We start from the raw sequence: 15,101 nt of genomic DNA, 5'->3' as shown, positions 1-15,101 counted from the left end.
AAGTGTCACATACCTCATCCAGTTTTCATTCACCTAAATCCATTTTATTCAACAGACAGTGAGAGTCACGTATGGGAGCAGCTACGCTCTAGGTGTTACCTGACTTCAAGCCGACCAACACGGCAAAGCAACACATGACTTGATTTTCATTTTTATATATTAATGTAAGTTCATTTTATTTAATTTTTTATTTTAAAGAGAGTCATAAAAAAAAGAACAATAGCAACATACCAACATCACAGACATAAACAAAACGAAATTAAAAATGATACAGGGTTTCAAAACAAAATGATAGGAATTAACAGTGGTTGCTATATTACATATTGTTATCTTCAACAATCTTCTATTCTTATATCTGGTAATCTGAGCAACGTAGTTGAAGATAACAATATGACTTGATTTTTTAAAAAAATAAGGATAAAATTTGTCTTATAGACTGGCCAGCCATGCATAGCTACCCAGACTGTGCACTGCCCAACTCCAGCTTAAGGGATTTCTGTTCCCACAGTGTGAAGATGCCATGCAGTGACCGCTGTTCATGTCACTATTTTTTATTTCTTTTTTGTTTGGTTTTTTGAGACCAGGTCTCATTATGTGGTTCAAGCTGGCCTCGAACTCACAGCCATCCTCCTACCTCCTGAGTGCTGCGATGACAGGCGTGCACCACAGAGCATCACAAGGGCAGTCCCTGGGCAGAGTTGGTACGGTCACAATTCTGACACAGTGGCTCTCTATGTGTGAGAGCCATTAGGAGGATCAGATGAAAGAATCGCTAACGGGAAGTGGATGCTGCACTTCCTGGCCCCCAGTCTCCTGTTTTGCTGCAAATAGCACAAGTGGGGAGAGGTCAGCACCAAAAGGCGTTTATTAAGCATCCATCCGGCAGAGGGCCGAGCTGGACAACTTAATAAACAGGGCTGCCCGCCCGTCCTTTACTTCTGCTGGCTTTCTCCTTCCTCTCCAGTCACCCCTAACCTTCCGAAAATACACTCATAAAATTGGACACCTGAGACTAGAAAGGCTCCAGGCGGCAGCTCTTGTAGAGAGCAGCGCCCACGTCCCCGGATTGACGCCACGCAGTTCTGAACAGAAGAGCGCGTCCCTGAAAACCAGTCAGGCTGCCTCGACTTGCACCTCCCCGGCTCCAGAGACCACAGCGGCCCCTCCCCAGCCTGCTGTCCAGGTCTCCCGTTACCAAGCAAGCAACGCGCCAGGGTGCATGTGAGACAGCCCCAGGCGGGAGATAAACGCCACAGCCCTAATCAGGGCTGAAAAGTGGCCCTGCCCGCCCCCGCCCACCTCCCACCCCCAGCCACCCTCTCCTCCCTCCAACTCATGCCTGCCTCAGGACCTTGGCACTTTCTGTGCCCCTGGAGTGGCCAGCCCACACACTGACCAGAATCGCTGCTTTTATCTCATGCGGGTCTCAGATCAAATGTTCCCTCCTCTGAGTCGTCTTCCCTCGCCACTGTAGGTGAAGCCATCCTCCCCAAGTCAGCTCCCCGACACGCCCTGCCTGGCTGCCTCACCAAACTTTCCAGGATCGGTCTCATTCTCCGCTTGCCGCCTCCTTGCCTGGGCATCTTGGGGAGCCCTCGACCCTCCGAAGACCGAAGAGGCTCTTACTCAGCGCTCCCCGCAGCACCAGGAGCCGGACAGCGCGGCCCCTTGGGACCAGGAGCTGGCTCCTCCCTAAGGCTCATGCTCAGTAGGGCAGCTGGGGGCCCCGGTACCCAAGGCATAGGTCGCCACACTTCGCACCCAAACGCTATGTTGGGTGTTGACACACACCCACTCAACTCCACCAGGCATCCGTGGCTACAGTTGCCTTTTTCAGGCAAGAAACTTAGATATAGAGATGCATGCTTCTGATCCCAGCCCTCTGGGAGGCAGGAGGATTGCAAGTTCAAGCCCACCCTGGGCAATTTAGCAACTTAGACCCGGTCTCAAAATAAAAAAAATGAAAGGGGGTTGCTGGGGATGTAGCTCAGTGCAGTGGTCCTGGGTTCAATCCACCACAATGGAAAAAGGAAAAGGTAAAGTCATCTGCTTGAGTTGCAAATGTTAGAAACGACCCCTCCCCCGCGCCAGGTTGAGCCCGGCCATGGAGAGCCCAGAGTCAGGGCCGGGCAGTCCTTTCCCACGAGCAGGGCAAGACGTGGCACAGCAGCGGCCCCTACAGAGCGTGCTCCCTTTGCGCGCTGTTTCGGTCAATTCAGTCCTCACTTTGGTGCACCGCCCCCTGCCGGGCGCTGACAGCCAGCGCTCACTCCAGCCTCAGCACCGGCTCTGCCCCCTATCTCAGATACCTGAGCCTCGTCTTCATCCCTGTGCCCAGTGCGCATGAGCAGAACCACGCTCCCACCCCACCCCCGCGCACACTGAATCAGCAGCCCAGCCGCGGGCTGCTCTCACCACCACCACCCCCGCCCCCGCCACCTTCATTTCCCACTAAGCACCCATCGCCCGGCACACTATGTTCCATCCAATCTAAAGCTCCACCAACTCTGAGACCTGCCACTGTGTTCCTCTAGAAAGCCCAGAAAGTGCAATCATACTCGTGATACCACTGATAGTCTCAAAGATGTCCAGCTGTGAAAGCTGTCTCCGCCTCTGTGAGACAGGACTACCTGCTCATTGTCTGTCTGCCTCTGTCAGAGTGGAGCGCGGCCCCGTGCATACAGCTGGTCCTCAAAAAAAAAAAAAAAAAAAACTGCCGAGCAAATTGAAGGGAACCATCCCTGACTGCTAAGAAGTGTGACTTCGATATGTGATCTATGGGATGAGCAAGGGAAACTGCTGTCTGAGTCACACGGCGCCCCAGGGTAGGAGCTCACATCCGCCAGGCCAGGTTCTGAACAGTCTGAGGACTGAACGGGGCTTCACTTGCCAGCAAAACACCAGGGAACGCGAATCCAGCGTGGTTGCTTGTGAGACAGCTGAGCACGGCTGGCGTTGCAGTGGAGATCCCAGTTAGAGCAAAGATAGATGGGGCTGGTGCGGGCAGAGCACCAGGCAGGTTCAGGACTGTGACAAACATCCGCAGCTGAGCACTCTCTTTTTTTAAACAAAGTATACTTTAATTAGTCACCTGCATGCTTATTGGCCTGTCTTTATTGGCTGGTGGCTTTGACTTAATTGGTTTGCTTGCTGAATCCATCCAGAAGTCCCCTGTCAATAAAGGTACCTTCGCAGAAGGGCTCTACCCTTTTACGATGCCAGCAGATAAAACAGAGGCGCTTAAAGACCGTCAGCTGGTGTGACATAAAGCTCATGATGAAGGGCAAAGCCCTAGGTTCATGCAGTCCCGCAACAGCTAAATTTAACTTTGCCAGTGAGGCTTGGGAAGGGGCGTGCATGACAGTGAAGGGGACAGTTACCTCTCCCAAGCTTCCTTGCTTTGCGCGTATCATGCTTCGCTGTATGTCTTGCACAAAGGGGCCTTGATCTTTCCCACGAAGGAAACAAAAGCAAACAGACAAGAGAACCCACTGCAGCCATCCCCTTGGGGATGCGAGCAGTGGCCACCGACCAGGCGCCCATCCCTGCACAGCACGCAAGGAAGCCTGCAGGAGCTCTGCACCAAAGCAGGAATGCTTCATGCTGGCCAGCTTTGGGGTGGTGAGGAGGAGGGCTGAGTCTAGGGGCTTGGTCTGCCCGATGTCAGCTTTCTCACCTGGATCGTTGTTTCTGCCGCTCAGCACATGCCAAGTTCACTGGCAACAGCTGACCCACAGGAAGGACGTCCTTGAGACTCCTGGTGGAATTTTTGGAGGAGAAGACTCCAAGTGGATACGGGCCCATTTGTGCTACAGATAACAGCGACATGCTCGCTTTCCTGCGTGCTTCCCAGGGGCAGGCACTGTGCTGTAGCTTTTACAAATAATACTGCAGCGCACACACCCCGCCATTAAATCCCACTGTCCCGCTTCCCCCGGCACTAACCACTGTCTGATGATTTTATGAATCTTACGTCTTACTGTCTCCCACCAGCAGAAAAGCTCCAGGAGAGTGAATGCTTTGTTCCTTAATATATCCTCAGCTGCCGGTGTGTTAATCAGCACAGAGCACTGTGTGAATCAATGAGAAAACCGGCCAGGGAAACTGAGGCCTGGAGGACATGACCTACCCAGGGCCACACAGAGAGTAACATGCAGAGATGGGAGATTGAGCTGCGTGTGAAGCCTTCCGAGACGCTCCCGCACGCCGGGCAGAATCCAATCCCCACTTTGCAGCGGCAGGCTGGAGCTGGCTCTTCCCTCCCAAGTTCAGTGGCTTCACTTCCATCACTGACCCGAGCTGTGGCTTCAGTTCTCACACTGTGGAAACTGGCAGAGCGCTAAGGCCAGGCTTCCTCCTTCAGAGAGCTGTTCCTAGCTCACTCTGGGTGTCTGTGATTCACAGGTTCTCTGCTAGTTTTTTTTTCTAATTTTTCTTATTGGTACATTTTAGATATACATAATGATAGCATTTGTCATAGGGACTTTGTACCTATACATGATATATCTTTCTTTTTCTCCCCATTCCTGTCCCCTCCCTTCTTTGTTTCCATTTTTTCCCTCCTATTGTCTTCTTTTTTCTTCTCCCTCCCTCCCTCTGCCACCCCTGTTCTCTTTCTCAATTGAGCATTTTCTTCCCATTTCCCAATATCTATCATATATTTTGGTCCTTATTTACACCTTTGGTTTCTCATACCAGAGACACAATGTGGTATTTAAACACGTGCATTCAATTTATTTCACTTTCGAGTATAGTCTCAAGATGTATTCATTTAGCTAAAATGTCCCAAGCTTATCCTTCTTTATGGCAGAGTAATACTCCACTGCATAAAAAAGCACATCTTTTTTACCCACTCATCATGATTGGCATTTGGGTTGTGTCCAAGATTTAGCTATAAACTGTACATATATATGGTGCATATATATTGCTATGGTGTGATGCTTTTAATTGTTTTGGGAAAAACTGAGAAGGGGAATAGCTCAGTAAAATGGAACCTCTAGTTTGTTTTCTGAGTAATCTCCACACTGATTTCCACAGTGGTTGCACCAGTCTACACTCCCACCAACAGTAGAGAAGGGTTCCTTTCTCCCCACTGCCCCTTCAGCATTTGTTATTGGTTGATTTCTTGGTGAAAGTTATTCTTTCTGGAGTGAGATGGAATCTCAGTACTGTTTTAATTTGCATCTCTCGAATGACCAGTGACCCTGAACATTTTTTCATGTATTTATTTGCCGTTTCTACTTTTTCATCAGAGAAGAATTTGTTCATTTCAGATGCCCGTTTTTGGATTGGCCTTTAAGGTGCTAGATCTGTAGTCTGATTGGTTCTTAAACCTTCAGAGACCTTCTTCCTCCAGGTCCCCTTTTGCTGAACCTTCTCTTTCCTCCTTGACTAAAAGAGGAAGCGGGGAGATCTCAGGGCTCAGGGCAGGCAGGGCAGGGAACTGCTTCTGTGGGCTCCTCTCAGACCCCAGGCCCTGCCTAGTGTGCATTACTCCCCTGAATTGATCCTTATTCTGCAGCTAACATCCTGTGAGCCCCAGGCCACCACAATTTGAGGACAGCCCTTCCCAGGGTGACTGGTGGTGTCATGAGCCCCTCTGCCACAGAGGCCCCCTCTTTGCTTGTTAACCTTTAAGTGATGAAAGATTTAAGGAAGCAGAAGTTATTTGAGTAGGTTTCCTACTGCATGTTTTTCCTCTTGTTGGGGTCAGGGATTCGTGCAAACCAGGGAGCCTGAGACATTCCCAGGCACTGGACAAAGAGATGGCAGATGGCCATGGACCACAAGCCCCCCGGTTACAGGACACCCAACCTGGCAGGGGAACCCCCACCAATGACCCAGGTGAGTGCCAAGTTGCTCATAAGCCTGGGTGAGGGCAACAAATCTTTCAGGAAGCTGCTTGGGAATGCTTTATGGCACTGAGGGTTACACCACTCTAGCTGAACAAATGGAAAAATTAGTCTACCCTAAAATATCCAAGGCAAGTAATTTCCTGTCACCTTGTTTCTTAAATGTGCTTAACATCTAGAAGTTGGGTTTCCCAAAATATGGCTAAGGGTCAGTAGTTAAAATGGCCACTCAGAGATAAAAATCTTCCACTTTAATGAGCATTCATAAATTGATGCCCTCAGCCCCTCTGTTTGGCGCCTGAGTTGGAACTGAACCACGAGGTGCAGTGTGCTAGAACTGAACGGTTTGAAGCAGCCACCGAGCAGGACACTGGGCCTCTGTCCACCAAGGAGTCTCAGCCCCTGCCTGCTGTTCTCGGCGGGGATGCCCCAGGCTGCTCATCGTGGGCTGCTTTTATTTCCCCCCTGTTAGAACAGTTTGCCTTCCTAGTTCCTTTCTCCAAATTTCTAACTATTAAAGCAAGCTGCTGCTGCTGCTGAACAGAATGACAGTCAGACCATTTTTTTCATAGTCATCTTTCTTTCTCTTTTCCTCTCCCTTGAATCACTTTGCTCTTCTTTTTATTCCCGATTGTTTATTTCCTCCCTTCCCTCCCTCCCTTCCTTCCTTCTTCTCTTCCTTCACCCATTTCTCCACTAGAGAAATATTTTAAATATTGTCTACGTATGGGAACCAAACACTAACTCCAAGGGCTACAACAGTGCGCAGGTGAGCATTCACTCTGCAAGCGGCTGACATAGGGTTAGGGGTGTCACACAAGTGCCAGCTGAGGGGCACAGCAGGGCTGAGTGGGCATGATCGGGACTGGTACCCAAGAGCTGGAAAAGGCTCTGTTTCACCTCTGTCCTGGAAGATGCATTGGAGCTTGCAGGAGAAGTCAAGGGGAAGAACGTTCCAGACAGAAGGAACAGCCAGCACCGCAAAGGGGAAATCAGCATAAGTATGAGGGGAGAACTGGTGCTGATGTGGCTGAGGAAATCAGCATAGGACACATCATAAGGACAAGGAGGTGACTCTGGGCCTGGAAGGTGCTGGAAGGGCTGGGGTGGCAAGTGAAACGACCAATCAAAAAAATGAACGAACCAGGGGCTGGGGATTTAGCTCAGCGGCAAAAGCGCCTGCCTGGCAAGCGCAAGGTCGTGAGTTCGGTTCCTGGTACCGGAGAAAAACAAAAAAAACAAAAAAAACAAAACAAAAAAAATGAACGAACCAAAACAACAAAACCGCCAAAGGGCTCCCCACTTCTCTATCACCCAGTCCTGGCCAGCTCTCAGATGGTGTTTCTGGGTCCTCCAGAAGCCTGGTGTCACGATCCAGTGAGGAATCTGCCCTCCGTGATAAGGACGGGGCTGAACTGGGAGGGCGAGGGACCATGACTCACAGGGACCTGAAATAAACCAGCCCTGTAACTCTGGGTGCAAATGAGACTACAGAGCGTCTCCAGAGCTCCCTGCATTTTTAGGATTTTTTTGTTTTGTTTTGGAGTGAGAGAGACCAGTTACTGAGTGAGAGGTCTGCTGAACACTAGAATGTCTTCCCTACGCCTTTTGGCAGGCAAATTACTTCACAGGCCATGAAACGAGTCACTAAACTCTAAACCTGGGGTGAGCAAAGTTGATAAACGTGTCTAGCTACAGAAATAAGAGACCCAGTGCCCAAGCCCATCAGGATGTTCAGACTATGACAATGTAAGAGGAGACCTAGGCTCAGTGCCTGCTCGTGTACGCACAAAACACACACATGCACGTGCACACACACACATGCCCTCCCTCCCTTTCCTTGAAATATCAGTTGCCAACATCAATTCCTAAAATTTCTGATGCTCCAAGGATAAACCAAGGAAAAACAACCAAGAGGTGAGGTTGAAAGGTATTTAAGAAAGTTGGAGGGAAGGGTATTTCAGAATGACAAAAGGAAATAGAAAAAATCAGCCAGTGACAAAGAGGGTCCGGGCTTTAAGGGCTGACCAAACACCTAGGCTGCTGAACTGGAATGTTTGTAATAACGGCTAACACCACATGCAAAGCTGATTAGCTTGTCTGGTGTTAATTAGAACCTTTCCTGGGCATTCTCTCTCACTTCCCATTTCATGACCAGGAATAGGAAAGGCTAATTTTTCAAACTTATGCTAAGTCCAAGAGGTTTAAAGAAAAAATTAGAAGGCAGCCAAGATGAAGAAAAGGCTGTGTAAGGAAAGCTTCTGTCTTCATCCATTTCTGTTATTATAACAAAAGACTCAAAGCCGGGGACTTTATAAAGAAAAAAGTTTCATTGAGGTGCCAGTTCCAGAGGCCCAAGAACACAGGCTTCTGGTGAGGGCCCCATGGCCATAACACAGCACAGCAGACAATATCATGATAAGGAGGTATAGGGAGGGTGGAGGGCTGAGCCATGTGTGTGGACAAGCTCACACGGAAATGGACCAACCTTCTTTTTTATAATAACTGGCTCATTGGGGAATAAATCCACTGCTAGGAGATCTACCCCACTCTGGGAGACCATATTAATCCTGTCATGAGGATGATGGTTATAGTCACCCTCTCAGGGCTCCACTAGTTCCAAAACCTTTTAATACTCTTATGTTGGGGCCAATTCCTAGCACCTTTGGTGAGGAGACACTGTGTTCAAACCACAGCATCTTCCCAGCAGAATATATGCCCTCAGATAAGGACTCTTGGCCAGCAGTAGGCACCAAGTTCTCCAGTCTCCTGCTATAAAAGTGTTCTCTCCAGATAATTCTGTGCAGTTTCTAAAGAAGGAGCATCTTTCAAAATGGCGCCTTCCAATAACCAACAATTCCCAGCGAAAATGAAAGTCACCATCATCTATCAAGGAATTTGGTAACATCTAGAAAACATTTCCCAAGAAAGCTCCCCTGAACCCACACACAATATCATCTTCTTGAGTCAAAATCCAATGCCATCTCTTGCAAAAGCTGCCTCTGGCAAAGAGTTGAAAATAAATCTATCTTGGCAAAACAGGAAATTATTTTAGGGGACAGAATTAAACTTTGGCAGTTTTTCTTCCCTTTCTCAATTGTACTTTTGTTCATAGCTTCAGCTGGGAGAAAGAGAGAGTGCACACATTTAGTTTGGAGTTTATGAGTTCATATTTTATAATTAACGTTGCCAACAGGGGAGTTTGATTAATACCAAGCAGTGGATTTTGAGCAATGTTCCATACAAATTGCCAAATTTAGCAATAAAATAAATTGGTTATGTGAACATAATTAGTAGGATGACTACTTAAAATTCAAAACCGAATGTGAATAATTCCAAATCATCTAAGCCACAAATCCATTATTTGTATAGAAGAGGGAAAGTATAGCGTTTGAGTTTTATTTCACCCTCAACCACAATGTTATTCGCCACCAAGCTGAACATAATGAAACTTCTACAATGGCTTGGGACAATATTTTAGAGCAACCCAAAAACACACACATTGGCATGTGCACGTGCATGCACACACACACACACACACACACACATACACACACACACGGCATATAATAAAGATAAGAAATGCTCAGCTGAATTTTCATTGCAAATGTAAAAATCTCTATCAGAATTTCCAACAAATGCTATGTTCCATTTTTCTAATGTGCCCTACATAGACCTCTGTGCACAATTACATTAGCAGAACTCTTTTCCTTTGTATATTCACAGTACCTTATTGTCACCCTGGACTTCTGTGAGCCTTTGTTGAAGTTCTTTAATTTCTTCTCCCAGATGTTTATTTCGGTCCTGAGAATCTCTCAATAGTTGTGCAAGATTAGCCTGGAAATATCAACACATTATGAAAACACAATTGGAAACAGAGAAACAGATAAATGTGGGGCTTCACTGGGCCTTCTGATGCCAGTGCCCGAGCTCGGCCGACCCCCATGAAGCCCATCAGACTAAACACATTCGTGTGTGCAGCAAGCGTGCAAACCAGAGCGCCACAACTGCATGGGAGGAATGAACCCGGCCTCAATTTAGGGGTGTTCTTTGTTCCCAGAAAGGCCCACATAGGCTGCTTGGGCATGTAATGGAGGAGTCAGTCATACCTGCCCATTCCAAAAATTTCTAAGAGCTCATCACTACAATGTCCATCTTGAAGATGGACAGAGTTCAATTCCACAGTTTAGGCTACAACAAAGGAAAAGCTTTATTTTCTTGTTTAGATCGTTTTTTTTAAAAATTTCCTTCAAATATATATAATTTAATGAGCCTTTCTTTGCTATCTCAATGCCCAAAATTTTCTTGTTATTTTGTTTTGAGATGGCATCTTACTAGGTAGCAGGGGCTAGCCGTAAACTCACGGTGATCCTCCTGTCTCAGCCTCTTGAGCGCTGGAATTACAGACACGCACAACCACACCCAACCCAGAATTTTGGTCCCAATTCTAGGAGGCAGTCAAAAAAGAGGTCGATGATGTGCAAAAAGTTCCAAAGTCAGGATGCAGAGGTGATTCTTCAGTCTCCTGGGCTGGCTCCTACCGACTTATTCCCTTATCTTAGCCCCCTTGGGACCCAGGGGCCGTACCAGTGCTTTCCATTCTCATCTCCACAATCCCACCCTCCCTAGACTCTGCCCCTGCCCAGAGAGGGGCCTCTCCAGCCCACACAGTGGCCCCTAAGCAGCCTCCCTCAATGCAGCTTTGGCCCTGGCTACAGCACGTGCTACAGGCCCCTCTGCCACTCCCATCTAGTTTCTGGTTCTGGGGATCCCTGCTCCCCCAGCTCCACGCTGACACCCAGGGGGGCGGTGTACCTTGCCCTCAGCCTCAGCCCCACACTTCCCGCTCTATGGTGTCACACACTGTCTTTCTCACTTGGCTGATCACACTGTCACCTAGCGGAACAGGGCCGCTGCCAGTGACCGGAAGGCAGAGCCTGGGCTTGGCCCTTGCTCACCTCCACAGGCGTGGCTCCGAGTGCACGTGGACAGCAAGTGTTTGAAAGACTCAGGGTGGATCAGTGAAGAAAGGAGGAAGGAAGCAGGTCTTAGAACACGACGCCTAGGAAGCAGCACACAGGGACTGGGCTCAGTGGCACATGCCAAGAATCCCAGGGGCTCAGGAGGCTGAGACAGGAGGATCATGCGTTCAAGACCAACCCAGAAAACTAAGTAAGATTCTGTCTCAAAATAAAATAAGAAGGGCTGGGATTTAGCTCCGTGGTACAGCACTTGCCTGGCATGAGTGACAATCTGGGTTTAATTCCCAATATTGCAAAAGTCAAAAACCACAAACAAAAGCATGGTTTTGGGGTGAACGGATGGTCTTGTGCTCCACAGGTGAGTTGAAAACTCAGAGATCACCGGGGCACATGCCCGGGTTTGGGACGGGCTGGCAGGCGGCTTTGGTGGTGTATGTTGGCTCATGGACTGGTCTGGGAGGATGCCTACAGTAGGAGATGGGGATCCTGAAGACCGTTTCATAGGTTCCCCTCATGCTACAGCTGTTCTACCCAAACCCAGAGGCACTGGGGAACCAGTCCCCTGCAGCAGCTGAATCTTTAAAGACTTCAGTGCTGATGCTTTGGGGACCACTTAATTCCGCTGGGTACTGAAAGAACAAAGAGGAAGGAAGAGAAAGATGAACACTGGCTCCCTTTGCCTCTTCCCTTTCTCACTCCCCAGGTAGGGACGTCCTGTCATCTCCCCAGCTTCCTCACGCTCACCTCCTTGCATCCCCACACACGCCAGGCCTGGTGCCACCTCAGCACAGGCACCGTCCCCACTTTCAGGGACCTTCTCCCCCAGCTTCCTGGCCTCTTCCAGGCCCTTGTGTGGGGGCCGCCATCCAGCAGGGCCCACCTGGACCACCGCATTTCACACGGCACCTTCCTCTCCGTCGCTGTTCCTATTTTCCAGAGCGCGTGCCATCTTTTAACATACCATATAATTTACTTCATGGTTTACTGCTTACTGTTTATTTCCTGTCTCGCTCTCCTTGCTAAAATGTAAGTTCCATGAAGGGCAAGGAACTTTGTTCTCTCCACTGACCTCTCTGGAGCACCTAGTAGATGCCCCATAATATTAAAACAAGAGACAGGGAGCTGTCTGGAGGTGACGGTCTCAGCCTAAGGGAGGATCTGGGAAAGCAGGCACAAGTGCTAACGACTGAAATCTGGGTCCAGCACCGGGTATGGCAAGAGAAAAACGCTCATCCGCATGGCCCGCCAGACCATCTCCTCCAGGAACTATGAGAGTTCTTAGGTGACACAACCCAATGTTTCAGCCCCACATTTGTAAAACTCATTATCTATAATAGCTGAGTTCCAGATCTCCCAGATTTCTGTTTCCATCAGATAAAAAGTGGTGGTGGGGGAAAAGAACTAATTTCATAAGAGACAGTAATGAGGAACAATGAGAACATCTCTAGGAGGAATGAGGAAGACCAAATTGCCTCCTGGTTCAGCCACTAACTGGGCTGGGTGACCTTGCGTGAGATCCTTAACTTTGAGCTCTCCTTCTGTACAGTGGTGCAAACAAAGCATATTTCACATGGCAACCAGTCCCTTCAGTTAAATAGTGAGCACAGAGCACTTCCCTGGGGTCTTGCACACAGCAGGTGCTGGCTAAAGACTGGTTACCTCCCCCGACCGTGTCCTTTCCAACTCCGGTGCAGCACTCGGTGGACAGAGCTGTGTGCATGTGGCCTTGGACTCAGATGGCTCCTTTGTGAGCCCGGCCCTTCCTTTTCATTTTTTATACAACAAATATTTACTAAGTGCCTACTATGTGCCAGACACTGTCAGCTCTGGCCATAGAGCAGTGAACAATATAGACAAAACCCCTTGCCCTTGGAAGCTTACATCTAATTGAGCACATTGCATTACTTACATTATACTACAGTAGAGGAAAATGACTCAGGGTGCTGGCTATGAAGGGCTCTGGAAAGAAATGTAGCAGGTAAAGGGAACTGAGTGTGTGGAGGAGACTGCCACGTTTGAACCACGACTTCCAAAAGGAGAAAATGCCTTCAGGCATCTTGAGGAAAGTTTCAGGGGGCAGAAAGGCAAATGGACTTCCATCTGTCCTTCTGCCCCAACTCATCACAGGCTGGCTCCAGGGACTGTGCTGAAGTCCGGAGGTGGCTTAGTTTTTGTTTGATGTCTCCTGGTTCCCTCCCTCCCACCCACCTCTCTCTTTTCTGAACACAGAGATCTAGAAGGAGTGACCTCTTTCCTCCACAGAACTCCAGATGTCCCCAGATGTTAGCTGTCCTGTAGAAACAAATACAACCGCTCCCTACCATATGGAAGGACAGTAACGACGGACAGGCAGGTGTGGCCGCCCCGGGAAGGAGCCCTATACCAGAGCCTGCCATGGGCAGATCTCAGCCTCACCACCTGGGGAGAGGAGTGCTGTTTCCCTGCACAGACCAGGACCGATACTTCTAAAACTAACCGGGAAAACTTAAGGAAAAGCCAAAAAAGAAAAAAATTTGCTATTTCCCTAACCTTCCCTTTTTGAATCAATAATGGTTTAAGTCCCTGTGAGGAAGGATTGAGAAGACCCTGGCACTCACTACTCCAGATGGTAAACCACTAAGTGCAGGACATAAACCCAAACAACTCAGTCTACCAGTTGTGAAAGACCAGTCATCCTGCTCCAATCCATCACTGATCAATACTTTTGTAAAATGCAATAAACAAGAATCACTAGGAAAATAAATTTAAGAAGACATCAAGATAAAACCCCAAGTGTTTATGGTTAGATTCAACACACATAAAACCATGTTGTCAGATTGCTATAAAAATCTGAGTGCTCACTTTCAATTCCTGTACCCATCTCGTCACACACCAGAAGCAATGAGGCTACAGCCTGACACTAGGCCTTGGATCTCCCTCTAGAAACTGTCCTGGCTGGGTGATGCCCTCGGTATTTGGTCAGGAGAGCGGGGAGCAGAGCAGACACTGAGCAGAAACACCAGTCAGAGATTCCCGAGAAACCTGGGGACTGGGCCGGCTGTTTTAGGAAATGTGGATTTAGAGACCTAGGGCTGTGATTTTCAAACATTATTTACTCTGCAGCCTGACTGAGAGAAATCCGTCACAATAAAGTCTACCTTATCCACAAAGCAATGGTATATTAAAATTACTGCTCTCACACTAGTTCATGGCACACCTCCCCCCACCCCAGCAGCTTTAAACTTGACCCCTGGGATATAGTAGGAGGAGGAGGTATCACTGCCTTAGAACAACTGGCTAATTTTCTTTTACATTTAACAGGCTGGATTACCTGTCCACACACAATTCTTTTCTATTCAAGCCTTCCACGACCTCAACTCCAAAACAATAACTTTGAAAGCTAGAACACAATGATTCGGATATGCTACCTAATTCTTTGACATACAGTTTAAAGAACCAAAAAAAGAAGAAATAGTACATTTCACGGTGCTCAGAATAGACGAGGAAAGTTCACACAAATTATTCTGACCAAAAATAACACCCATGACTCACACACTCACTCCACCAATCCATCAAGCAAATGTGCAATGCCTGCTTATAATTTATCAGCTATGCAGTGCATTTTTCCTCTGTGTTATGGAGAAGAACTCTGTGACCATCAGTTTAGAATAGCATTACTATGTAAAAGGAATCTCGGAGAAAAGGGTGGAAACTGCCTAGGACTAGACAGCACTTCACAGGGATGGACAACAGAACTGTAAGATTCTTTCCTCTCCATCTCTAGGGCAGGGGCAGTATCAATAGCAAAATGTGGAAAGCTTTACAAAGAAGTCTCTTTCAAATCCACCCAGGGCTGAAATGAAAGGTTGATATTTTCTCTGTAATAATAGAGGAATTATGACTACAGTGATAGATGTGGAATACAAACATTGAAGTCACTCTTTCTAGGTGGGGCTTTATGATAGTTAAGCTTAATTGTTAACTTGAATGGATCATGAGGTAACTGGATCATGGGGATGCTATACTCCTCAGTAGATTAATCTACTGATGCTTATGGATGAACATGCTATCAAGATGCAGAGCCCAGCTGGAGGAAGTGGGTTCCTGGGTGTGTGACTTTAGAGGATATATCTCTCACTGATTCTCTACCCTTGTGTATTCCTTCCCACTGGCCATGAATTGAGCAGTTGTACTCCACCATGCCCTTCTGCCATGACGTTTTTGCCTTGGAGCCAGCCTACCATGGACTGAATCCTCTGAGACCACAAGCCAAAATAACCATTTCCTC

General features: G+C 48.0%; 1 protein-coding gene across 1 annotated transcript in view; it reads right to left on the bottom strand.

Annotated features, from left to right (window-relative positions):
• The window catches only part of Ccdc149 (coiled-coil domain containing 149), a 95,757-nt gene that overhangs the window by 37,407 nt on the left and 43,249 nt on the right, over positions 1–15,101 (bottom strand). The window contains exon 5 of the mRNA XM_013503308.1: positions 9,582–9,689. Coding sequence (XP_013358762.1) covers positions 9,582–9,689 — 108 coding nt within the window. The remainder of the gene's footprint in view (positions 1–9,581; positions 9,690–15,101) is intronic.

This window comes from Chinchilla lanigera, unplaced genomic scaffold (genome assembly GCF_000276665.1).
Source record: "Chinchilla lanigera isolate Chin_1 unplaced genomic scaffold, ChiLan1.0 scaffold00079, whole genome shotgun sequence".
Taxonomy (NCBI): Eukaryota; Metazoa; Chordata; class Mammalia; order Rodentia; family Chinchillidae; genus Chinchilla; species Chinchilla lanigera.
The sequence above is the reverse complement of the archived record's forward strand: the minus strand, read 5'-3'. Positions and strand labels throughout refer to the sequence as shown.